This window comes from Macrotis lagotis, chromosome X (genome assembly GCF_037893015.1).
Source record: "Macrotis lagotis isolate mMagLag1 chromosome X, bilby.v1.9.chrom.fasta, whole genome shotgun sequence".
In the NCBI taxonomy this organism is placed as follows: Eukaryota; Metazoa; Chordata; class Mammalia; order Peramelemorphia; family Peramelidae; genus Macrotis; species Macrotis lagotis.
Genome location: NC_133666.1, coordinates 515,575,704 through 515,594,990, shown reverse-complemented (window position 1 = coordinate 515,594,990; position 19,287 = coordinate 515,575,704). Strand labels below are relative to the sequence as shown.

General features: G+C 38.4%; 1 protein-coding gene across 1 annotated transcript in view; it reads left to right on the top strand.

The window, feature by feature from the left end:
* Positions 1 to 19,287, top strand: part of GMPR (guanosine monophosphate reductase) — an 80,366-nt gene that overhangs the window by 52,618 nt on the left and 8,461 nt on the right. The window contains exons 7-8 of the mRNA XM_074207319.1: positions 12,415 to 12,457; positions 14,237 to 14,396. Of these exons, the coding sequence (XP_074063420.1) occupies positions 12,415 to 12,457; positions 14,237 to 14,396 (203 nt within the window). The remainder of the gene's footprint in view (positions 1 to 12,414; positions 12,458 to 14,236; positions 14,397 to 19,287) is intronic.

Sequence of the window (19,287 nt, the reverse complement as noted above, 5' to 3'; positions counted from 1 at the left end):
TTGACTTGATAACCATTCATGTGGATTGGAACCAATACAAACTTTGCCTGAATTATTAGAAATATAGCATTTTAGAAAGATCACAGGAAATAATAGTGCAGTTGTACCTTGTCATGGTCAGACTTTGTCATTTGTCAGGCTCCTATCTTAAGAGGGATAAAGACAAATCAATGTGCAGCAATTCCTACAACTCATTGCTTCATTGGAATATTACATATTTGGTGTAACAATAATTAATTGTTTATTAATGGTATCAAAATGATGTTATTCTTAATACTCCATACTTTAATTGCTGCCAAAGTAGAAGGGGATCACCCAGGAATGAGGGTCATTTTATACTTTTTTCTTTCATGGATCGGCAGGACCAAAATGTATCATCCAATGATCAAATTGATGATGATAAATTTCTCATATTGTTGTTCAGTCTTTTTCCAGTTATATCTGACTCTTCCTAACACCATTTGGACTTTTATTGGCAAAGACACTAATGTGATTGCTATTTCCTTCTCCAGCTCATTTTACAGATGGAAAAACTAAGGCAAAGAGATTAAGTGACTTGCCCAGGCTCATATAGCTAGCTGGTGTCTGTGGCCAGATTTGAATTCAGAAGATGAGTTTTCCTGACATGCTATCCACTGACACTGCCCAACCTAACTGTTTAAACCGCTGTAGTGATATTCATTTAAGACTGATCCTCCGAGAGGCAGTTTGGTGGCACAATGAGCAGAACACTGGCCCAGGAGTCAGGAAGACTTGAGTATCAATCTGACCTCAGACACTTGATACCTAGTAGCTATGTGACCTTGGGCAAATCACATAAGCCCATTACCCCCCAAAAACAACAACAACAAAAAAAAAAGACAGGTCCTCTAACAAGCATATTCTATTGCCAGGACCATCCTTAAGCCCTCTCAGGTTGATAAGACCTTACAGAATTTGTACCAGTTTATGGATGTGGCCTTCAAGAACCCATTGTTTTTATACATAAGGAGCATCATAAATTCTTTTTTTTTGCAAGGCAAATGGGGTTAAGTGGCTTGCCCAAGGCCACATTATTAAGTGTCTGAGACCGGATTTGAACCCAGGTACTCCTGACTCCAGGGCCGGTGCTTTATCCACTATGCCACCTAGCCACCCGAGCATCATAAATTCTTGAAGGAATGTTAGAGACCGTCTTGTCTGACTCCTTCATTGGGCAGATGAAGAAGCCTAGACTTAGGAAGGTGATATAGTTTTCCCAAAGTCTCACAGGTGAGAGAGGGGGCATTTGTACTGAGATTCCCCACTTCCAAGTTCTTTTCAATGCTCTATACTGCCTTCTCTACTCCAGTAATGATGATAATAATAAGTTAGAATGTCTTAAATTTATTGCTTTTTTGGAATGGGCTGCCCCATAATGTATTCTGTTTCTTATCAATGGCAGTTTTGAATTAGAAGCTGGATGATTCTTGTCAAGGATATTTTTCTATGGAATATCTCTTGGGTGGGAAATGGGACTGCATCATTTCTAAGTTTTGATTTGATATCTAGGTCTTAGAGGCATCCTGGTGACACAATGAAGAGAATACAGAACTTGGAATCCAGAAGAATTGAGATCTAATCCTTCCTCAGATACTTACCAGCTGTGTGACCCTGGACAAGTCACTTCACCCCATTTGTCTCAGTACCTTATTTGTAAATGAGCTGGAGAAGGAAATGGCAAACCACTCCAGTACCTTTACCAAGAAAATTGCAAATGGGATCACTAAGAGTTAGACATGCCTGAAAATGATTGAAAAACAAACCTTAAAGAGCTTTATAAACTAATTTCAGAAAAGGAAGGCAGGATACAAAGATAGGAATTTGGACTTCTGGATCAAAGTTTAAAATACAAAAATGCCAGGCTATTGGTCAGGTACAGAGTAAACCTAATAAGGGTTGATAACAATTTACTTGTCTGGTGTAAATTTAAAAAAATTTACTGCTGATGTATGTTGACCGGGTATAGGAAGAATGTTAAACTCACAAAAATAAAACCAAAGTAGCAAAATCCATGATTTCAGTCAATTATTATATAAATACACAAAGTTTGTGAAACTAAAATATATTAACAATATGGAGCTCATAGGTATCATATTGAGAATTGTGTGTGACTAGAATATGGCTAGAAACAGGACAGGTAAAGAAAGGATCAGTTTGGAGGACATAGAATAGAATTGTATGTAATGATGATAAGTGAATATGAGGAAATTGAGAAAACAAGGAGGAAAGTTTTAAGGAACAGTTGGTTAAATGTCAGTGGAGGCAGAAATGGAAGTGATATTGCCATTTGATGTTAGACAGAAGCAAGACTTAAACAGAAACAGGAAATCAATAGGATGTTAGGGAAGCAGATCAAAAACCTGTCAGAAAAATGGGATAGAGTTACAATGGTGGGACCTCCATGATCCCTACATATGTTTTAGCCTTCTCTGCCAAAATCAAAGCAATTCAACATTTCCTGACTTGCCTTAATGATCAATTCATCCTTCAAAAGAAGGAACATGAACAAGGTGAAATTCTACTTTGGATGAGATTCTCACCAACCAGGAGGGGACTGGTTATTGGCAGTAGAAATAATGGTAGCCTTGGGAGAGAAGAGACTAGTCTATCTTAAAGGTGGGAGGAAACATTTTCAGAGTTTGAGATGAACTCCAGCTTTAGGAAGGACAGATTTCAAAGAGTTTAGAGAAAGGACAGGTCATATTTCATGGGCTAAAATTCTACCAGTCAAGCCAGTATGGGAGGGATGATAAGCTCTCAGAACTAAATTCAATTCTGAAGATGTAAAGAGAAAGAATGCTCACGAAGAACAGAAAAGGTATTGCTAGGGCAGCTAGGTGGCACTGTGGATAGAACACTAGTCCTGGAGACAGGAGGACCTGAATTCAAATTCAGTCTCATGCTTAATATTTACCTAGCTGTGTGACCCTGGGTAAGTCACGTAACCCCACTGCCTTACAAAAATTGGGAAAAAAAGGAAATGGTTGTTTTCTAAAAAGACTGTGGTGGATCAGACAAATCAACAAATAAGTCTTCAATATGTGTCTGCCATGACATGTTTCAGCCCTTGTGCTAAGATTGGAGATACAACTCCAAAAATGGATCAGTGCCTGCCCTCAAGAAACTTACATTCTATCAGGGAAACAACTTGTATACATATAAGTAAATACAAGGCAAATGATGGGGAACAGGGAGGATGGAGGAGAGATATCACTAGATGGGGAAAGACCTCATGTAAGAGGTGACACTCAAAATGAGCAGTGAAGGAAGTTAGGGATTCTATGGAGCAGTGGTAAGGGAGTGCATTCCAGGCTTGGGGGATAGATTCAGGAAAAAGACAATTTGGCTGGAACTTAAAATGTAGAATTATAGTAAGGTGTAATAATCTTGGCAAAGCAGACTGGAGGCAGATTGTAAAGACTTTAAATCCCCAAAAGAGAATGTCCTCGTAAATCTTAGTGTATCAGAGCTTAAAACTGCACTGAGACTTTTGGGACACCCTGTATTTTATTCTAGAGCTAAGAGGAAGGTTCTTAAAGGGGGGATAATATCATTAGATATATACATTTGGAATTTTACTTTGGCAGTTGTGTGGAAGACGGTTGGGAGAGGGAAGACCGAACTGGCACAGACAAATCAGGAGGTTATTGCAATACTAAAGGTTTGAACTAAGGTAATAAACATTCATGAGATCAAATCTAACCTCAGAGAGTTAGCTATGTGACTCTGGGGAAGTCACTTAACCCTGTTTACCTCAGTTTTAACATCTTTAAAATGAGCTGAGAAAACACTCCAGTATCTTTGTCAAGAAAATACTAAATGAGGTCCCAAAGAGTTAGATTCAACTTAAACAACTAAATAACAACAGTAAAAATATACACACATATGTACATATACATGCTACCAGTCATAATTTGACTGATTCAATTTTCAAAATAATCATATATATATATATACATGTGTGTGTAAAAAAATTCACACATTTATATCTTGTATATATTTGAACAATTTATATATTTAGAAATATATAGCTATGTAGATAGATACATACATATACATAGTGATTGGCAACATATAGTGAATAAGTCAAGTTCACAAGTATTTATTTAACCACCTACTATGTTCCAGGTACTAGGCTAAGGGAGAACAAAGAGTTAAGGATGAATCTGAGGTTAAGAATCTGAGTGGTTGGGAAGAAGGTGATACTCTCAGTAGAAAGAAAAGGGAAATTAGAAAAAAGGCTGGTTTTAAGGGGAAAGAAAATGAATCTTAAATGCATTTATTAAGCTCTTAATTTATATTAGACCCTGTGCTGACTCCTGGAAATACATATAGAAAAAGTGAGACACTCCCTGCTCTTTCTAGTGTCTTCCCTTCTCTTTCCAATGTCTTCCCTTCTCTGATTATCTTCTGTTTATATTGAGTATATATTTTTTATCTGTGTAATTATATATTGACTCTCCTCATTAGAATATGCTGTTATTGTTATTCAGTTGTGTTTGAAATTTTAAGAATGTTGTGACCCTATTTGGGGTTTTCTTGGCAAAAATACTGGAATGGATTGCCATTTGCTTCTCCAGATCATTTGACAGAAGAGAAAAACGGAGGCAGAGTCAAGTGACTTATTCAAGGTAGTAAGTACCTGAGGCCAGATTTGACCCCAGGAAGATGAGCCTTCCTGACTTCAAGCCTGGTCCTCTATCTCCTGACTGTATCACATTAGGACTTGAGAGCTTTGAAATCAAAGTCTCTTTTATCTTCCTTTGTATTCCCACAGTTTAGCATACTGTGTGCTTTGTAGTGAGAACTTAATAAATGTCTGCTAACTGATTGATTTAAAAGAGCTTGTGCTCTAGAAGAGACAACATATAAAAGCATGGTCAGAGGAGAGGTTTGATCTGGTGACTCATGTGAATGGTGAATCATAGCACAATTGATTGATGTACTCTTTCCAGGAATTGTAATATGGTTTTAATTGTGAGTGTGTGTGTGTGTGTGTGTGTGTGTGTGTTTGTGTGTGTATGTATCTGTCTGTGTCTGTGTCTGTGCATCTGGTCAAAAGCTGGACAGAGTACAATAGGTTAAGTCTCACTATGGTCTACTAGATACAGTGAATTCTCACTGATCAAGAGCACAGAGGCATCTTTAAAATGACCCATTTAGATGGTAAAATGACATTCAGAAGATGAAAGCAAGGACAGGGAACATAAGATGAATCCTTTTGTATTCAGGAGTGATCTAGTCTTGTAAGTATAGCATTGTGAACGCTAAATCCCAGACCAATCTGAGGTGGGAGAAAAAAAAGCTAAGAAAAGCAAAAAGTAGATTTTTAAATAACAATATTGGAGAGAAAGGGAGGGTCAAAATGGAAATAAGTTGAACCAATACAAGGGGAGGCAATAAGCCTTTATATTATGACACTGACTACATGCTAGGCATTCTCCTTTGCAAATATCTCACTTAAGCCTTACAATGACCTTGGCCAGGTGAATAGCATTATCATTCTCATTTCACAATTGAGGAAACTAAAGCAGATAGAGGTTAGGTGACTTGCCCAGGGTCACCCAGTTGGCAAGTATCTGAGCCTGGATTTGAACTCAGGTCTTCCTGACTCCAGCCCCAATGCTCTACCTAATGTGCCACTTGTCTCATTAGCAAAATTAATGTTTCTGACAGAGATGGCTCAATCAACTAGCATTTATTAAGCCTCTTTTGATAACAACAATTTTAGCTCCCAAAGAGAAGATAGTATAGTACAAGTAGACCAAGGGAATACTGTTTATATTATTCAAAGCAATGAAAAAAGTTTTCACATTATTCTTCTGGATAAGATGGAGAGATGTGGGTTAGACCAGCGGGATCAAGCTTAAATGCCACCAAACCATACATAGGGATCCCCATAGGCTACAAATTGACTTAGAAAAACATAAATATTATCTATATTTTAATTTTCAAAATTTATTCTGTTAAATATTTTCTAATTTCAGCCTCACCAGAAATGGAGTGGGTTGTGCATTTGACACCTTGATTTAGATGACACTTCAGTCAGGTGTTTCTAGTAGTTGAATGACTGACCCAAAATGATGGTATAAATGATTTGATGCTGTTTTGAAAGAAAACTCTTAGTGGAGTGCTACAGAGATAGCTTTATGGGGCAGCTAGGTGGCTCAATAGACAGATCACCAGCCCTGGAGTCAGGAGTTCAAATCCGGTCTTAGACACTTAATACTTGCCTAGCTGAGTGACCTTGGACAAGTCACTTAAATAATTTTTTTTTTAAAAAGAGGTAGATATATGTTCGATCTTCTGCCATTTTAACATTTATCATTGAGGTGGATAAAGCCAGAAATGTGATGCATATTGAATTTACAAATGACACAAAATTGGAAAGGATAACTTACATTATGAGTGACTCAATACCACTAATGCACATACCCACAGAGAGAGCAAATAGGAAAGAAACTCATATATCCAAGTTGACAGCAAATTAGAAATCAGAGAAAGTATACATGTGAAACATATATGTTTCACATCTGTATACATATATACATGTGTGTATTTATATTTATGTTTATATCAGATAAAATAGATTAAAGGGATTCTCCCATTGGGAGTGATATAATTCAACTCAAACAAGTAAGAGAATCCCAAATTTCACTCAAAGATAAATTCCTCAAAGTCACTAGTATAGTAACCTATGGATAGAGATAGGATGCAAATTGCCACCTCGTCTCATGTAAGCTTCTTCCCAGGGATTTTCTCCCTTCATGATCCCCAAAAGATGTTGAGATTCCCCATGTCTTCCCTTTTAATTCTTGAGACTAGAAGAACCCAAAGAGACTAAAGATCCTCATGTTTCTCTTGCTCTTAGGCACTCTGCCCTGCTGCTCTTCATGTAAGTAGAGGGCATGGACTTACACCTATGAGGAAATAGTCCCATACAAATGGACCTTGGGGTCCAAGTTACAAATGCATAATCTATATGTTATAAATTGAATTCGTTATTTTTATTAATAAAAAAACGAGATTGGACTGGATGACCTTTAAAGTCCTTTAACACTCACAAATCCCATGAGAAATGTTACTACTTGTAACTACAGCGAGTTCCAGGCAAAATAATTAAGTAGGTCTATTTTGTTCTCATTGACCCTTACCTACTTCCCCTTTAGCATTCTTTTAATTGATTTTTATATTTCCCAAATCTCTGTCTTCCGTTTTCCCACTTTAGGTGTCTAATGAATTACCTCTCTGAAGCCTTCCTTTTAGGAATGAAAGAATATGATAAATTCATATGCTCTCAGTCAAAGGAATTTAACCTCATATCATAAAAATTTTAAAAATAACTATTTCAATTTAATTATTTCTTTATAATACTATGTATTTTATTTTAAGCATTTAAAATATTATTCTGAAGGGGTCTGTACACTTTACTTAAAGCCCAAAGGATCTATGATACAAAAAAGGTTAAAAACACTTACTCTAAATTATTATTGATTCAATGTTGCCCCTACCAGGTGTACTTGTATTTGAAATTAAGGGAACATAACTCTAATGGTGGAATTTTAGGTGGGGGGAAATGCTTTTGAATACGAGACTATGATACCATATATTCTAGTATTCTGCCAGAAATCAAATGATTCTTATCTCCATTGTTTTTGTCTCTCTTGAGAGGCCACTATAAGGCAGTATAAGTTGTTGAGCTATAGCAAGTCTGTCCTTTTTTTTACAAATGCAGTTTTTTGTGGTTATTTGCTAAAGGCAAAACATGAAAATTGGACTTCTTTAATCTATAAATAATGAGTACAAGTATACATATATGTGTTTGTGTCAGATCCAGAGTGAGTCTCTTTCTCTCTCTGCTATTTTGCCTATCAGCAATAAAAAAGTACTTATAATGAACTTTTCAATTTGCATTCTTGAAATGGTAGGAGTGAAAGCTACTGGAAAAAATAGTCTTAATGAGAGCTGTGGGGAAGTTGTTCAAATGATTCCCTGGGGGTTTGACCTGAAATATGAAAAGGCAACACGTGAACATAACTATGTGGATGACTATAATTAGATATGTATTTGTGTAAAATTTATCTGATACATGCACACATACATACACACACACATATATATGTATATATGTATACATATATATGTGTGTGTATGTGTGTCTGTGTGTGTGTATAGTCCAGATCTGTGATGTCATCAGTGTAGGTTACTTTTGATGAGGAAATGTCCTCTATCACTCCTATTAATAACTATTCTATAGCTTATAGGAAGGAAGGAAATATTTATTAGGTGCCTACCATATGTCAGGTTCTGTTCCTTAAAAATATGGTTTCATTTGATCTTCACAATAATAGGAGGTAGGTACTATTGTTATCCCCATTTTTCAGCTAGGGAGACTGAGGCAGCTATCAGTTAAGCTTTGATATTCACAATAACCCTAGGGAGATAGGGGCTGTTAGAATCTCCATTTTACAAATGGGGAATCTGAGGCAGGGAGAAGTTAAGTGACTTGTCCAGGGTGCCACAGCTAATGAGTATCTGAAACTGGATTTGAACTCAGGTTTTCTTGACTTCAGGTACAAAGTTCTATCAACTTTGCCTTATAGTTTTAGAAAGCAGTGACCTGAAGGTCAGTCAGCCAGCATGTCAGCAATAGGATTTAGACCTAAGTTATCTTGACTGAGGTGGTGGCCCTCTGCCTCCCCTCCCCCGTGCCATTATATATATATATATGGAGGTCATGTGGTATAGCGGATAGAAGGTCATTCTTGGCTAATATAGGCACTATTATTATCCTCATTTGACAGAAAAAGAAGCTAAAACTGAGATAGGTTAAGTAATTTCAAAATGTTTTAAAGTGTTTCTAGTATCTGAGGTAGGATTTGAACTCAAGTCTAACTGACTCCAAGTCCAAAGTGCTATCCTATATACCATGCATTAGATATAACACTATTTACAATGTTTCTCAAGATTTTTTTTATTTGTGTGATAATAGTCATAGGTAGTCACAAACCTAGTCATAGATGCTCCTATCCTTGTTAGCCACAATTGAGTAGATCTCTTGTGAAAGCTAGATGTAGTGGATAGAGCATTGGAACTGGGGTCTTCCTGAGTTCAACTCCAGACTCAGACATTTACTTACTATGTGACCCTGGACAAGTCACTTAACCTTGTTTGGCTCAATTTCCCTCATCTACAAAATAACCTAGAGAAGGAAATGGCAAACCACTCTAAAACTTTGCCAAGGAAATGGAGACACAAAGAATCAGACATGACTGAACAACAATAATAGTGTCTTCACAATTACTCTTCTTTTTTTTTTTTGGCTAGGCAATCAGGTTAAGTGACTTGCCAAGGTCACACAGCTAAGTAATCATTAAATGATGGAGGCTGGATTTGAACTCGGGTCATTTGGTCTCCAGGGCCATACTGTATCCACTGGGCCACCTAGCTGCCCTCAAAATTACTCCTTAAATTGATTTTTTCCTCAGGAACAGCATGATTTTGTAGGCTATTGCCTCATGAAGTGTTGATTAACCTCTCTTGCTAATAGGTAGCTGGCATCTTAGGCCTCTAATTTCTTGTTGGAAGATCTTAGATCATAAAGTTTTTGAGGCAGAAGAGTCCTTATGGGTCATCTAGTCTAACCCCCAAGCCTATGCATGAGTCCCTTCTACAATCTTCCTGATTGCTGGCCACATCCAGCCTTTCTTGAATACTTTTGGTAAGGAGCCCTCAATACTATTTCATGAAATAGCTCATTCCATTTTTGGACAGCTCCAAGTGGTAGGAATTTCTTTCCTTATATTGAGCTGAAATTGGCCTCCCTGTAACATCTACTCACTAGTCATTGTTCTACCCTCTGGCGCCACAAAGAACGAGTCTAATCCATCTTGCATGACAACCCTTTAAATATTTGAAAACAGTTCTCATATGCCCTTCTCCTTTTCAGGCTGAACATCTCCAGTTCCATTAAATTATCTTCCTATGACATGGTTAGCAATTTTATCCCAGTTCTGGGGGCCTTACTTTCAAAGTGTTCCAGTTTGCCAAAGTTCTTCCTAAGATGTGACACCCAGAATAGGATTTGGCACTTCAAGGTAGAGCCCTGCAGGTTTATGTGATGCTAGGACTCTTGTAATGGAGACTACCTTCACTTTAGATTCTTTGGCACTTTGCCATCTTCTTCTGCTGGCAAATATTGATTTTGAAAAGTTGTTCTTTTTAACCATGTTAAACCATGTTTATCCCAACCTGTAATATGCTGTAGACCTTTCTTTTTCTCTCTTTCTTCTTTGTTTTCTTTATGTAATTGGGATTCAAAGACTTCCTCAGGGTCACCTAGCTTCTCTGAGGTCAGATTTGAACTCACATTCTTTTGACTCCAGGGCTAGTGCTTTATCTACTGTTCCACTTAGCTGCCCCTCTTTTAACTTCTAAGTACAGTTCTGATTGAATCCAGTCATAGCTGAGCAAATGAGTTGAAGATATGAAGTAAGCCATCATCCTCTTGGTCATTTTGGAAGGAACTCTGGACTTGGAGTCATGAGACTTGTGTTCAAGTCCTGATTCTAACACTTGATATGTGATCATGGACAAGCCAATGAATATCTCTGAATCTCAATCTTCCTGTCTGTGAAACAGGGCTAACGACTTGTACTTTAATTGGTTCGCTGAGTTATTGTGAGGAAAGTGCTCATAAATATGTTCATAAATATAGACTATTATTTTGTGCTATATGGGAAAAATAGGCATCCTTCTCCATTATCCCAGGATCCTGTTCTGTCTCTCTACCTCATAGGTTTTGGGTTTAATGCTATTCCTCATGACCATCATAGACACATATTTGCTCATAGAGAGAGCATGACACAATCTTCCTGACAAATATAAAACCACTTTGAAAGGTTACAAAGGTTGTGTAGGAGATGAAGTGATATGCAAATAGACTGGGTAATATTCATTGCCCCAAATGATTTCTGAGTTGGCTTAACTGATGGTATAAATTATATAAGCATGAGCTTTTTTAATGTAGGAAATAACTCAATAGTCTTTCCCCTTCCCTTAAATTAATTTGCCATTTGTGCCAAATAAAATCTCATCCCATCCACCACCTGGTTGCTAAGTATATTTCAAAAAGGTAGGGAAAGGCTTAACAATTAAATCAGAAACTGAAAAGCGTTAGCCTGTTTTATAAACACGAGTCCGAATAGCCCAGGGAGAAGAAGACTGGAGCAGAAATAGCAGTGCCTGGCAATGGATTATGTAAGCCACTCATGTCGGATGAGGTCAGAAACTATTTCCAACCCAATAGTACACTTTCCCCACCTCCTGGGTGTACTGTGCATACACAATGAAGAAGTTTCTGGCTTTGGCTGTTTAAAATGGGGTTTGCTAGAATGAAAACCAAAATGAACTCAAGGGGGGGGCATAGGCACAAGGGAGATGCGCTGCTCCCTAGGGGCAGAGGAACCAAAGGCCCTTCAGCAAATGAGGCAGTCCCCTGTCAGGGTAATGGGAAAGGAACTCCCAGCAAACTGATTTGATTTCTTCTCCCTCCCCCAGACCCTCCCCCCATTCTTCCAGTATAGTAGCACCAGATACCAAACAACATTTATTTTTATTTTGGGTATTTGGACTTTCTACCATTCTACTGTAAGCTCACTGAGCATAAGGACTGAGTGACATCTGTCTTCTTATCCCTAATATCTAACATAGTACCTTGCAAATAGTAGGGACTTTAAAAAGGTGGCTGAATTAAATAGGAGTGACATGCTTTACACAGTTGCAATATTTTAGGAAATTGGGAAGTAAATTAGGTGTGTGTGTGGGGGGGCAAATATTCTAGAGTTTTTTTTGGCTTTAGAGATGAAAGAAATCATTTAGGTCCAATCGTTCAACTTTTTATTTTACAAGTGAGAAAACTGGGGTGCCTTTTCTATTATACTTATTGTCAATTCCTTAATTAAAAATGTTTCCCACTCTCTCCATCACTCATCTGTTTTTTCTCCTTCCTCCTTCCTTTTCTCTCCTTTTTGTCTCCCTCTTCCTCCATCACTTTTCCCTCTTTTTCCAACTCTGTCCCCTCACTTTTTCTCTATTTTAGTTCCTCTCCCTCATCTCTATTCTTCTCTTCCATCTCTCCTTCTCCCTTTTCCTCCTTTCTCTCTCTTTCCCTTCTCCCCTATGCCCCCTCCTTCCTCTTTTTCTCATTCTCCCCCCCACTTCCTCTCTTATTCTATCTCTCCCTCACCCATCTGCTAGCTGGATATGACTTACGGTGTGGAGGTATTTGCGTGTATCCCCTATGAATGCCCCAGAGTTGAGCCAATCCCAGACGACTGGGGGTCTCCTCCTTTCCTGCCTGGTTCTAACTGACTTGCTTTTTCTTTTCTTAAGGACGGAGGCTGTACTTGTCCAGGAGATGTCGCCAAAGCCTTTGGTAAGCACAGGCACAAATGTTAGCCAGTTGCATCCATTAGGAAGAGTGGGGCTGAAGGAGGGATGGGTTCTGGGTAAAGGAGGAACAAGAAAGCAGGAGTTCCTTCCTAGGGCTAGAGGGGTGAGACAGATTAAGGAAGAGAGCAATGATTAGAATTTCTTCCCACTAGGCTTCCATTGAGATGATCTTGCACCAATTTTCTTGAGCTGCCAGGGATCAGATCTCATGGGAACCTGGCCAGCTCCAGAGTTTCCCTAATGTTGCCTGGGCTACTAAGCCAGAAACCAGAGTTTGGGATTTTTTGTCTTAAGAGCTAAAGGGACTTCAGAGATCATTTAGTCCCAGTCCCTCAGGTTTAGATGAAGTGAAGGACCCAGGTCTTCTACCTGGGTCTAGTAAGTGCTCTTTCCTTGGATGAATCTAACTCATATAGGTCACATGTACACATCCTTTTGTTCTAAGCCTTTTTTGGAGAAGTGGTTGTGAAGCTCAGGGGAGTTCATCTGTCACTTTTCAGCTCCCCCTTTCCCTGCACCCCCACCTCAGGTCTATTTTAGAGCATTGAAGGTACTGTCATTATGCCTTTGAAGCCCACAATGGGGCAGCAGAGGGCAATGCTCGGAAGTGGAGTCGGACCTAAGGATTGGGTGCTTCTAACACTGGGGATAACATTTCTGCCTCCAGCCTCTTGGTTTTACTCATCAGTGACCATGAATGAGTGGCTGGAGATTTATTAATTGATGTTTTCTCAGTTCTGCGACTCAGAGGTTAGGGTGCGCAGAGCATCAGCCCTGGAGTCAGGAGGACCTGAGTTCAAATCTAGCCTCAGTCACTTACTAGCTTTGTGTCTAGGCAAGTCACTTCACCCTGTTTGTCTCAGTTTTCTTATCTATTCAAGGAGCTGGAAAAGGAAAAGGCAAAACTGCTCAAGTAACTTTGCCAAGAAAACCCCAAATAGAGTCTTGAAGAATTGGAAACAACTGAACAACAGCAACAAAAAAAGCACTGATGTCTTTTTTCTTTTAAAAAGTCCATTAAATCTTATCCAATTACTTGTAAACATTTTTAACAGTCATTTTTAAAGATTTTGAGTTTTAAGCAGGGACTTGAATATTAGTAAGTCAGCAAGAATTTATTTGACACCCACCATGAACTGAGCAAAAGGCCAAGTCCTGGTTATGGAATTCTTAACTTGGAAGAATTCTTCAACACCATTTAGTCTAATCCTTTCATTTCATAGGGGAAGAAATCTAACCTCAGAGGGAAGTGACTTACCTAAGGTCATATAGTTTTTGTGGAATAAATTAGCATACAAATATATAAACAAGCAAATAAATAAATAAATGATATGAATAAAGAAAAACAAAGAATAAATGAAATCATATAGCCACAAGTAATTGTCTCTGGGTGGGAAGTCAGTCCAGATGACCTCTCAAAGGTTTCTTCTGCTTTTATGTGTTTGTGAGCCTATGGGGATTTCAGTTTGTATGGTAATCACTCTTTTACATATTCTTTTCATCAATACCATGAATGATTATCCACAGCACCAACTATCAACTTTAAATGATCCACCATTTACCTTGGTAATTCAGTATTCAGGTTATGAGCACCCTGGCTCTGTGGGGGCATCACTCTTATCTCCTTTAGGTAGCCTAGGTGGTCTTCTTGGCTCTAGGCCATAATTGAAAGAAATACTCTTTGTGTTGTGCCAACAGGGACCCAGAGGCAACTTTGACTTTGCTCTCCTTTGTCCTTTCTGTTTTCCTTGTCCCTTTGCAGGAGCCGGTGCTGACTTCGTCATGCTGGGAGGAATGTTCTCAGGTCACACAGAATGTGCCGGTGAAGTGATTGAGAGGAATGGTCAAAAGGTAAAGCTCTTCTATGGGATGAGCTCTGAAACAGCAATGAAGAAACACGCTGGTCGAGTTGCTGAATACAGGTGAGAGAGTAACCTAGAATTAGTTTGGTCTTACATTTCTCCAGCTGCTTTGTGTCCTCACATTGGAGGTGATGGAAATGGGACACAGCTCAGCTAAAAGGAAATGAACTGCAGGACTTTTCTTGTTATTTTCTTTTGAAAACTGCTCTGGAGAAGGGCTGGAAAATGTTCCCTGAGCTCATTTAGCAGGAGGGAGAGAGCTGGTCTTTTTTTTAAGTATAGTTAAAGCCTTTAGAAGACATGATTTGGGAGCTAGTTATGAGGCTTCTTTGTCTTCCTTCTAGAAACTCTTATTTCCCAAGCATCCCTTCTCCCTCTTTAATTTTCACTTTTTTTCTTTGTCCATAGCTCCTTCCTTATTGCTTAAAAATGTGCCAAATGTTCCTCTAGCCTTTAGAAAAAACACTCACTTGATCTTAGAATCTCCTCAAGTTATTATATTAGATTTCTCTTCCCTTTTGCAGCCAAACTCCTAAGGGGAAAAAATCTGTCTTCACTTTTCTCTCCTTTTTCACCTCCCACTCACTTCTCGACCCCTTGCAATCTAGCTTCAGACTTCATCACTCAACTGAAACTCATTTCTCCGGATTATCAGTGATCTCTTAATTATCCAATTCAATGACCTTTTCTTAGTCTTCATGCTTATTAGCCTCATTCTGGAATTTATAACTTGATCAAAAATTAGTGAAAATCCCATCTTCAAGAAGCCATTACTATACACCCTTAATGGTAGTAATGTCTGCCATCTTTCTAAGATTATTTCCAATTTATCTTCTATAATATCTATATCTTTGTCTGTATCTCTGTCTTTATATTTATCTTTATCTCTGTTTTTATCTCTTTATATTTATATTTATCTCTATATATCTTTGTCTCTATATCAATCTTTATATCTATCTCAATCTTGTTATTAATAGTTATTTGCATCTGTTGACATTTGTGTGCCCCCTTCAGAACTTCTCAAGGGCAGGAATTGTTTTTGCCTTTCCCTATATCCCCAGTGTCTGTCACACAGAAGGCACTTAATAAAAGTTTGTTGACTTGATTTAAGGATCCCCTTCACTGAATATTCATGATAGTACTCCATCTAGGTCCTCTTCCATTCCAATCCCCAGTCTCTTTTTTACTATTGTCTTCTGTGTACTGCTCCCATGGTCTTGGGTATAGTCCAGAATTCTTTTCTCTTTCTCTGTATAAACTTACTTGGTAATCTGATCTGCTCCCTTGTATTCAGCTATGAAGGTAACTCTCAGATCTATACACCCAGCCCTTGTCTCCCTCCTGAACCTCAGTTCCACATCTTTTTTCAGGCATTTTTTCAGTCATGTCCAATCTTTTTCAAGATCCCATTTGAGATTTTCTTGGCAGAGATACTGGGGGGATTTGCTGTTTCCTTCTCCAGCTCATTTTATAGGTGAGGAAACTGACTTAAATAGGGTTAAGTGACTTGCCCAGGGTTGCACAACTAGTATATATCTTGAATTCAGAACAATGAGCCCTCCTGACTCCAGACTTAAGGCTCCAACAATGAGCCTCTTAGCTGCCAATCCCACATTATCAATGACCTATTGAATATCTCTGAATGAATTTCCCATAGGCATTCCAAGCTCAATCTGCCAAAAACAGGACTCTTTTTTTTTTCTCTCTCCTGACTTTCTCCTCTTATTTTTTTTCTTTTCAGGGCACCTTCATCCTTCCAACTGGGAGTTATCTCTTAGTCTTCACTTCATCCCTCATATCCAATCAGTTAACAAGTCTTGTTGATTTTATCTCCATACTTTCTTTTTTTTCCACTCATACCACAACTACTCTCCCTATTTTAGACCTTTATTGCCCCTTGGTTGTACTTCTACAGTAACCTCTCTACATTCAGTCAGCCTCTTCTTTCCATGTTCCATACAGATGCCAAAATGTTAGTCCTAATGTTCAATTCTAACCATGTCATTTCCCTGCTCAAGAAATTTCAATATCTCCCTATTGCCTATAGGATAAAATATAAAGTCTTCTGTTTGGCATCTAAACCCTTTACAATTTGGTTTCAACCTTTCTTTCCAGGGTTGCTGCCAATTACTGCCTTTTAGAGGCAGCAAGATGGTATGGTGGATAGAACACTTAACTTGAAATCAGAAAGACCTGAGTTCAAGTCTTGGATAAGATATCTATTAGCTGTGTGACCCTGGACATGTCACTTGACCTCTGTCTGCCTCAGTTTCCTCATCTATAAGATGGACACAATAGTAATAGCTACCTCCCATGATTGTTGAAAAGATCAAATAAGGTAATAAATGTATAAAGTGTTTTTTCATTGTTGTTAAATCCTGTCCAGTCTTTGTAACCCCATTTGGGGTTTTATTCACAAAGATACTGGAGGGGGTTACTCATAATATGAAGAGGAAACTGAGTGAACTGATTTGCTCGGGGTCACATAGCTAGTAAATGTCTGTGCCTGAATTTAAATTCATAAAGATTAGGACTTTCTATCCTTTGCCCCATCTAGCTCCCCTCCCCTGTGTCTTCATCCTCTATCACTTGATTCCCCCAAGAAATTCCTCTCTGTGTCTACATACATACCATACACATATGCATGCCACACACATGTACAAATATGCATGTATGTTTTCCCTGTCTACATGTTTCACCTCCTCTTTTCCCCATACAATGTAAATTCCTCAGGAATTAGAAGTGGTTTATTTTTGTCCCTTTTCCCTAGTTCCTAGACAACCCTGCCACATAAAAGACAATCAATACTTGAATGGATAGTTTTAGAATGGTATTAGGCCACCCTCTCATTTAGAGATGATTAGGCAATTGAGGTTAAGTGAACTGTTTGGAAGCAATAAGTGGAAAAGTTGGAATTCCAAATCCAGCAATTTTTTGTTTTAGGGACCTAGGATTTACTCTAGCTGCTGGGTCAGAAGAGAACTGCAAAGCTATCAGGTTCTAACAATTCAATAATTATGTATTAAGTGACTATTGTTTACAGTTTACTCTGCTAGATGCTGAGGATATAAAGCTAATATTAACTAGGTCATACTGTATTTAACAATAATAATAATGATAGCATTTATATAGTCCTTCTAAGTCCTTTGTAAATTTGATCTCATTTTTGTCCTCATTCAATACTAGGAGGTAGGTGATATTATTATTGTGGTTGTAGCTTTTGAGCAGTTAGGTACCATAGTGGAGTCAAGGAAGATCTGAATTCAAATCCACCCTCAGATACTCAATGCAACCTTGACAAATTGCTTAACTTTATTTGCCTCAGTTTCCTCATCTGAAAAATGAGCTAGAAAAGGAAATGGCAAACCATTCCAGTATTTTTGCCAATACTGAAATAGGTTCAACAAAAAATCAAACATAATTGAAACAACTGAATGATGAATGTTGAGTGTAAAGAATGCTTGCTTTGGGAGTAAAGGAATTTGTTCTCATCCCTACTTTACAACTAACTAGCTTTTGACTTAGGGTAAATCACTTAACTGTAAAATGATGGGGATGGATTAGATTATATCTGAGGTCCCTTGGTCTCCAAATCTATAATCCCCCCATAATTGTTAGGAAGTTGACTTTAATAGCCTTTAAAAGAAAGATACTCTGTAAATGCCATCCTAAAAACCTCCTACTCTCCTCTTTCTAATTTGTGAACTTGATGGATGGTTGGGGGGTTCCAGGGGGTTATGTAAATGTTTTGCAGATCTTATGCAAATATTTTGGAACCTTCCATATAATTGAGAACAAGAGACACAGCTCATCCTCTCAAAGTCTCAATAGCCTCAGAGACCTCCTTCTCCCATGTGGTAACTGATATCTTAGGTTACAGGGTGCTGCTAGGGAGAGGAGGAAGGAATTCCTACCTCAAGTGGGAGCCTGGGCCTTGTGCCAAGAAGCTTAATGATCTATCAGAATTCATTGTCCCTGTTCGAGAGACTGGTGCTCCCCTGAACACAAACAGTTATATAAACAGGACCATTGCAGAGAAGGGATGGCTAGCCCCTCCCCCCCACTTAGGACAGATTTAATTTTTCTTTGAAGCATTTTTTTAAAGCTTTGGTTGTCACATCTGCTTTTTATTTTAAGTTGGGACTGGGGAAGGATGGACTCCAATTGAGCACACCAAAATAGAAACCGAGGAACTGAAAGAAGCAAGTCTACTGTAATTTCAGCAGGGTTTAAACATAACAGAGAATGAAAGATTCAAGAGTATTGGGCACAGTTCTGGAAAGAAAACACTGAAATAATTAAAGTCCCACTCAGGAAAACCAGAAGCCAGAGCTCCACTTCAGTGGCTGGAGCCCTCCTCACTCCCTGTGGCACTTCTCAGAATCTTAGAAATGACTTATGGACAAGAGATGCTTATTACAATGACCTCTCCTTCACAAGGAGGCTTCTCCTACCTTGATGTTACATTCAATTAGGACACAGCTCCTTATGCTTTAATAGTTCCTTGGCAATCATTTACCACTTATTTCTTGGACCATCCCTGTGAGGCTGATCAGTCAGGGTAATTACCTTCATTTTATAGCTTTAATTTTTCTCCTGAGCCCCAGTTCCAGCAATCTATTGGACGTTTCCATCTCTATGGCCTCTAGGCTTCTCAAACTCAATGTATTTGAAATAGAACTGACTAATCTCCTTCTTTATCTCCCCAACCCACCATTTTTCTGAATAGTTGAAAACTTCATGCTTCTCCTTCACTGAGATTCATAACTACCTTGTCATCCTTTACTTTTATGTTATGTATTGCAAAATGGTTGCAAACCTTGTCTTTTTTACTCCTACAGCATCTTTCTAACCCTATTAGGTGTTATGGTGACTAGAGCATTAGACTCAAAGTTGGGGAAGTTTTTGTTGTTGCTGTCGTTTTAGTTGTGTCGGACTCCTCATGACCCGA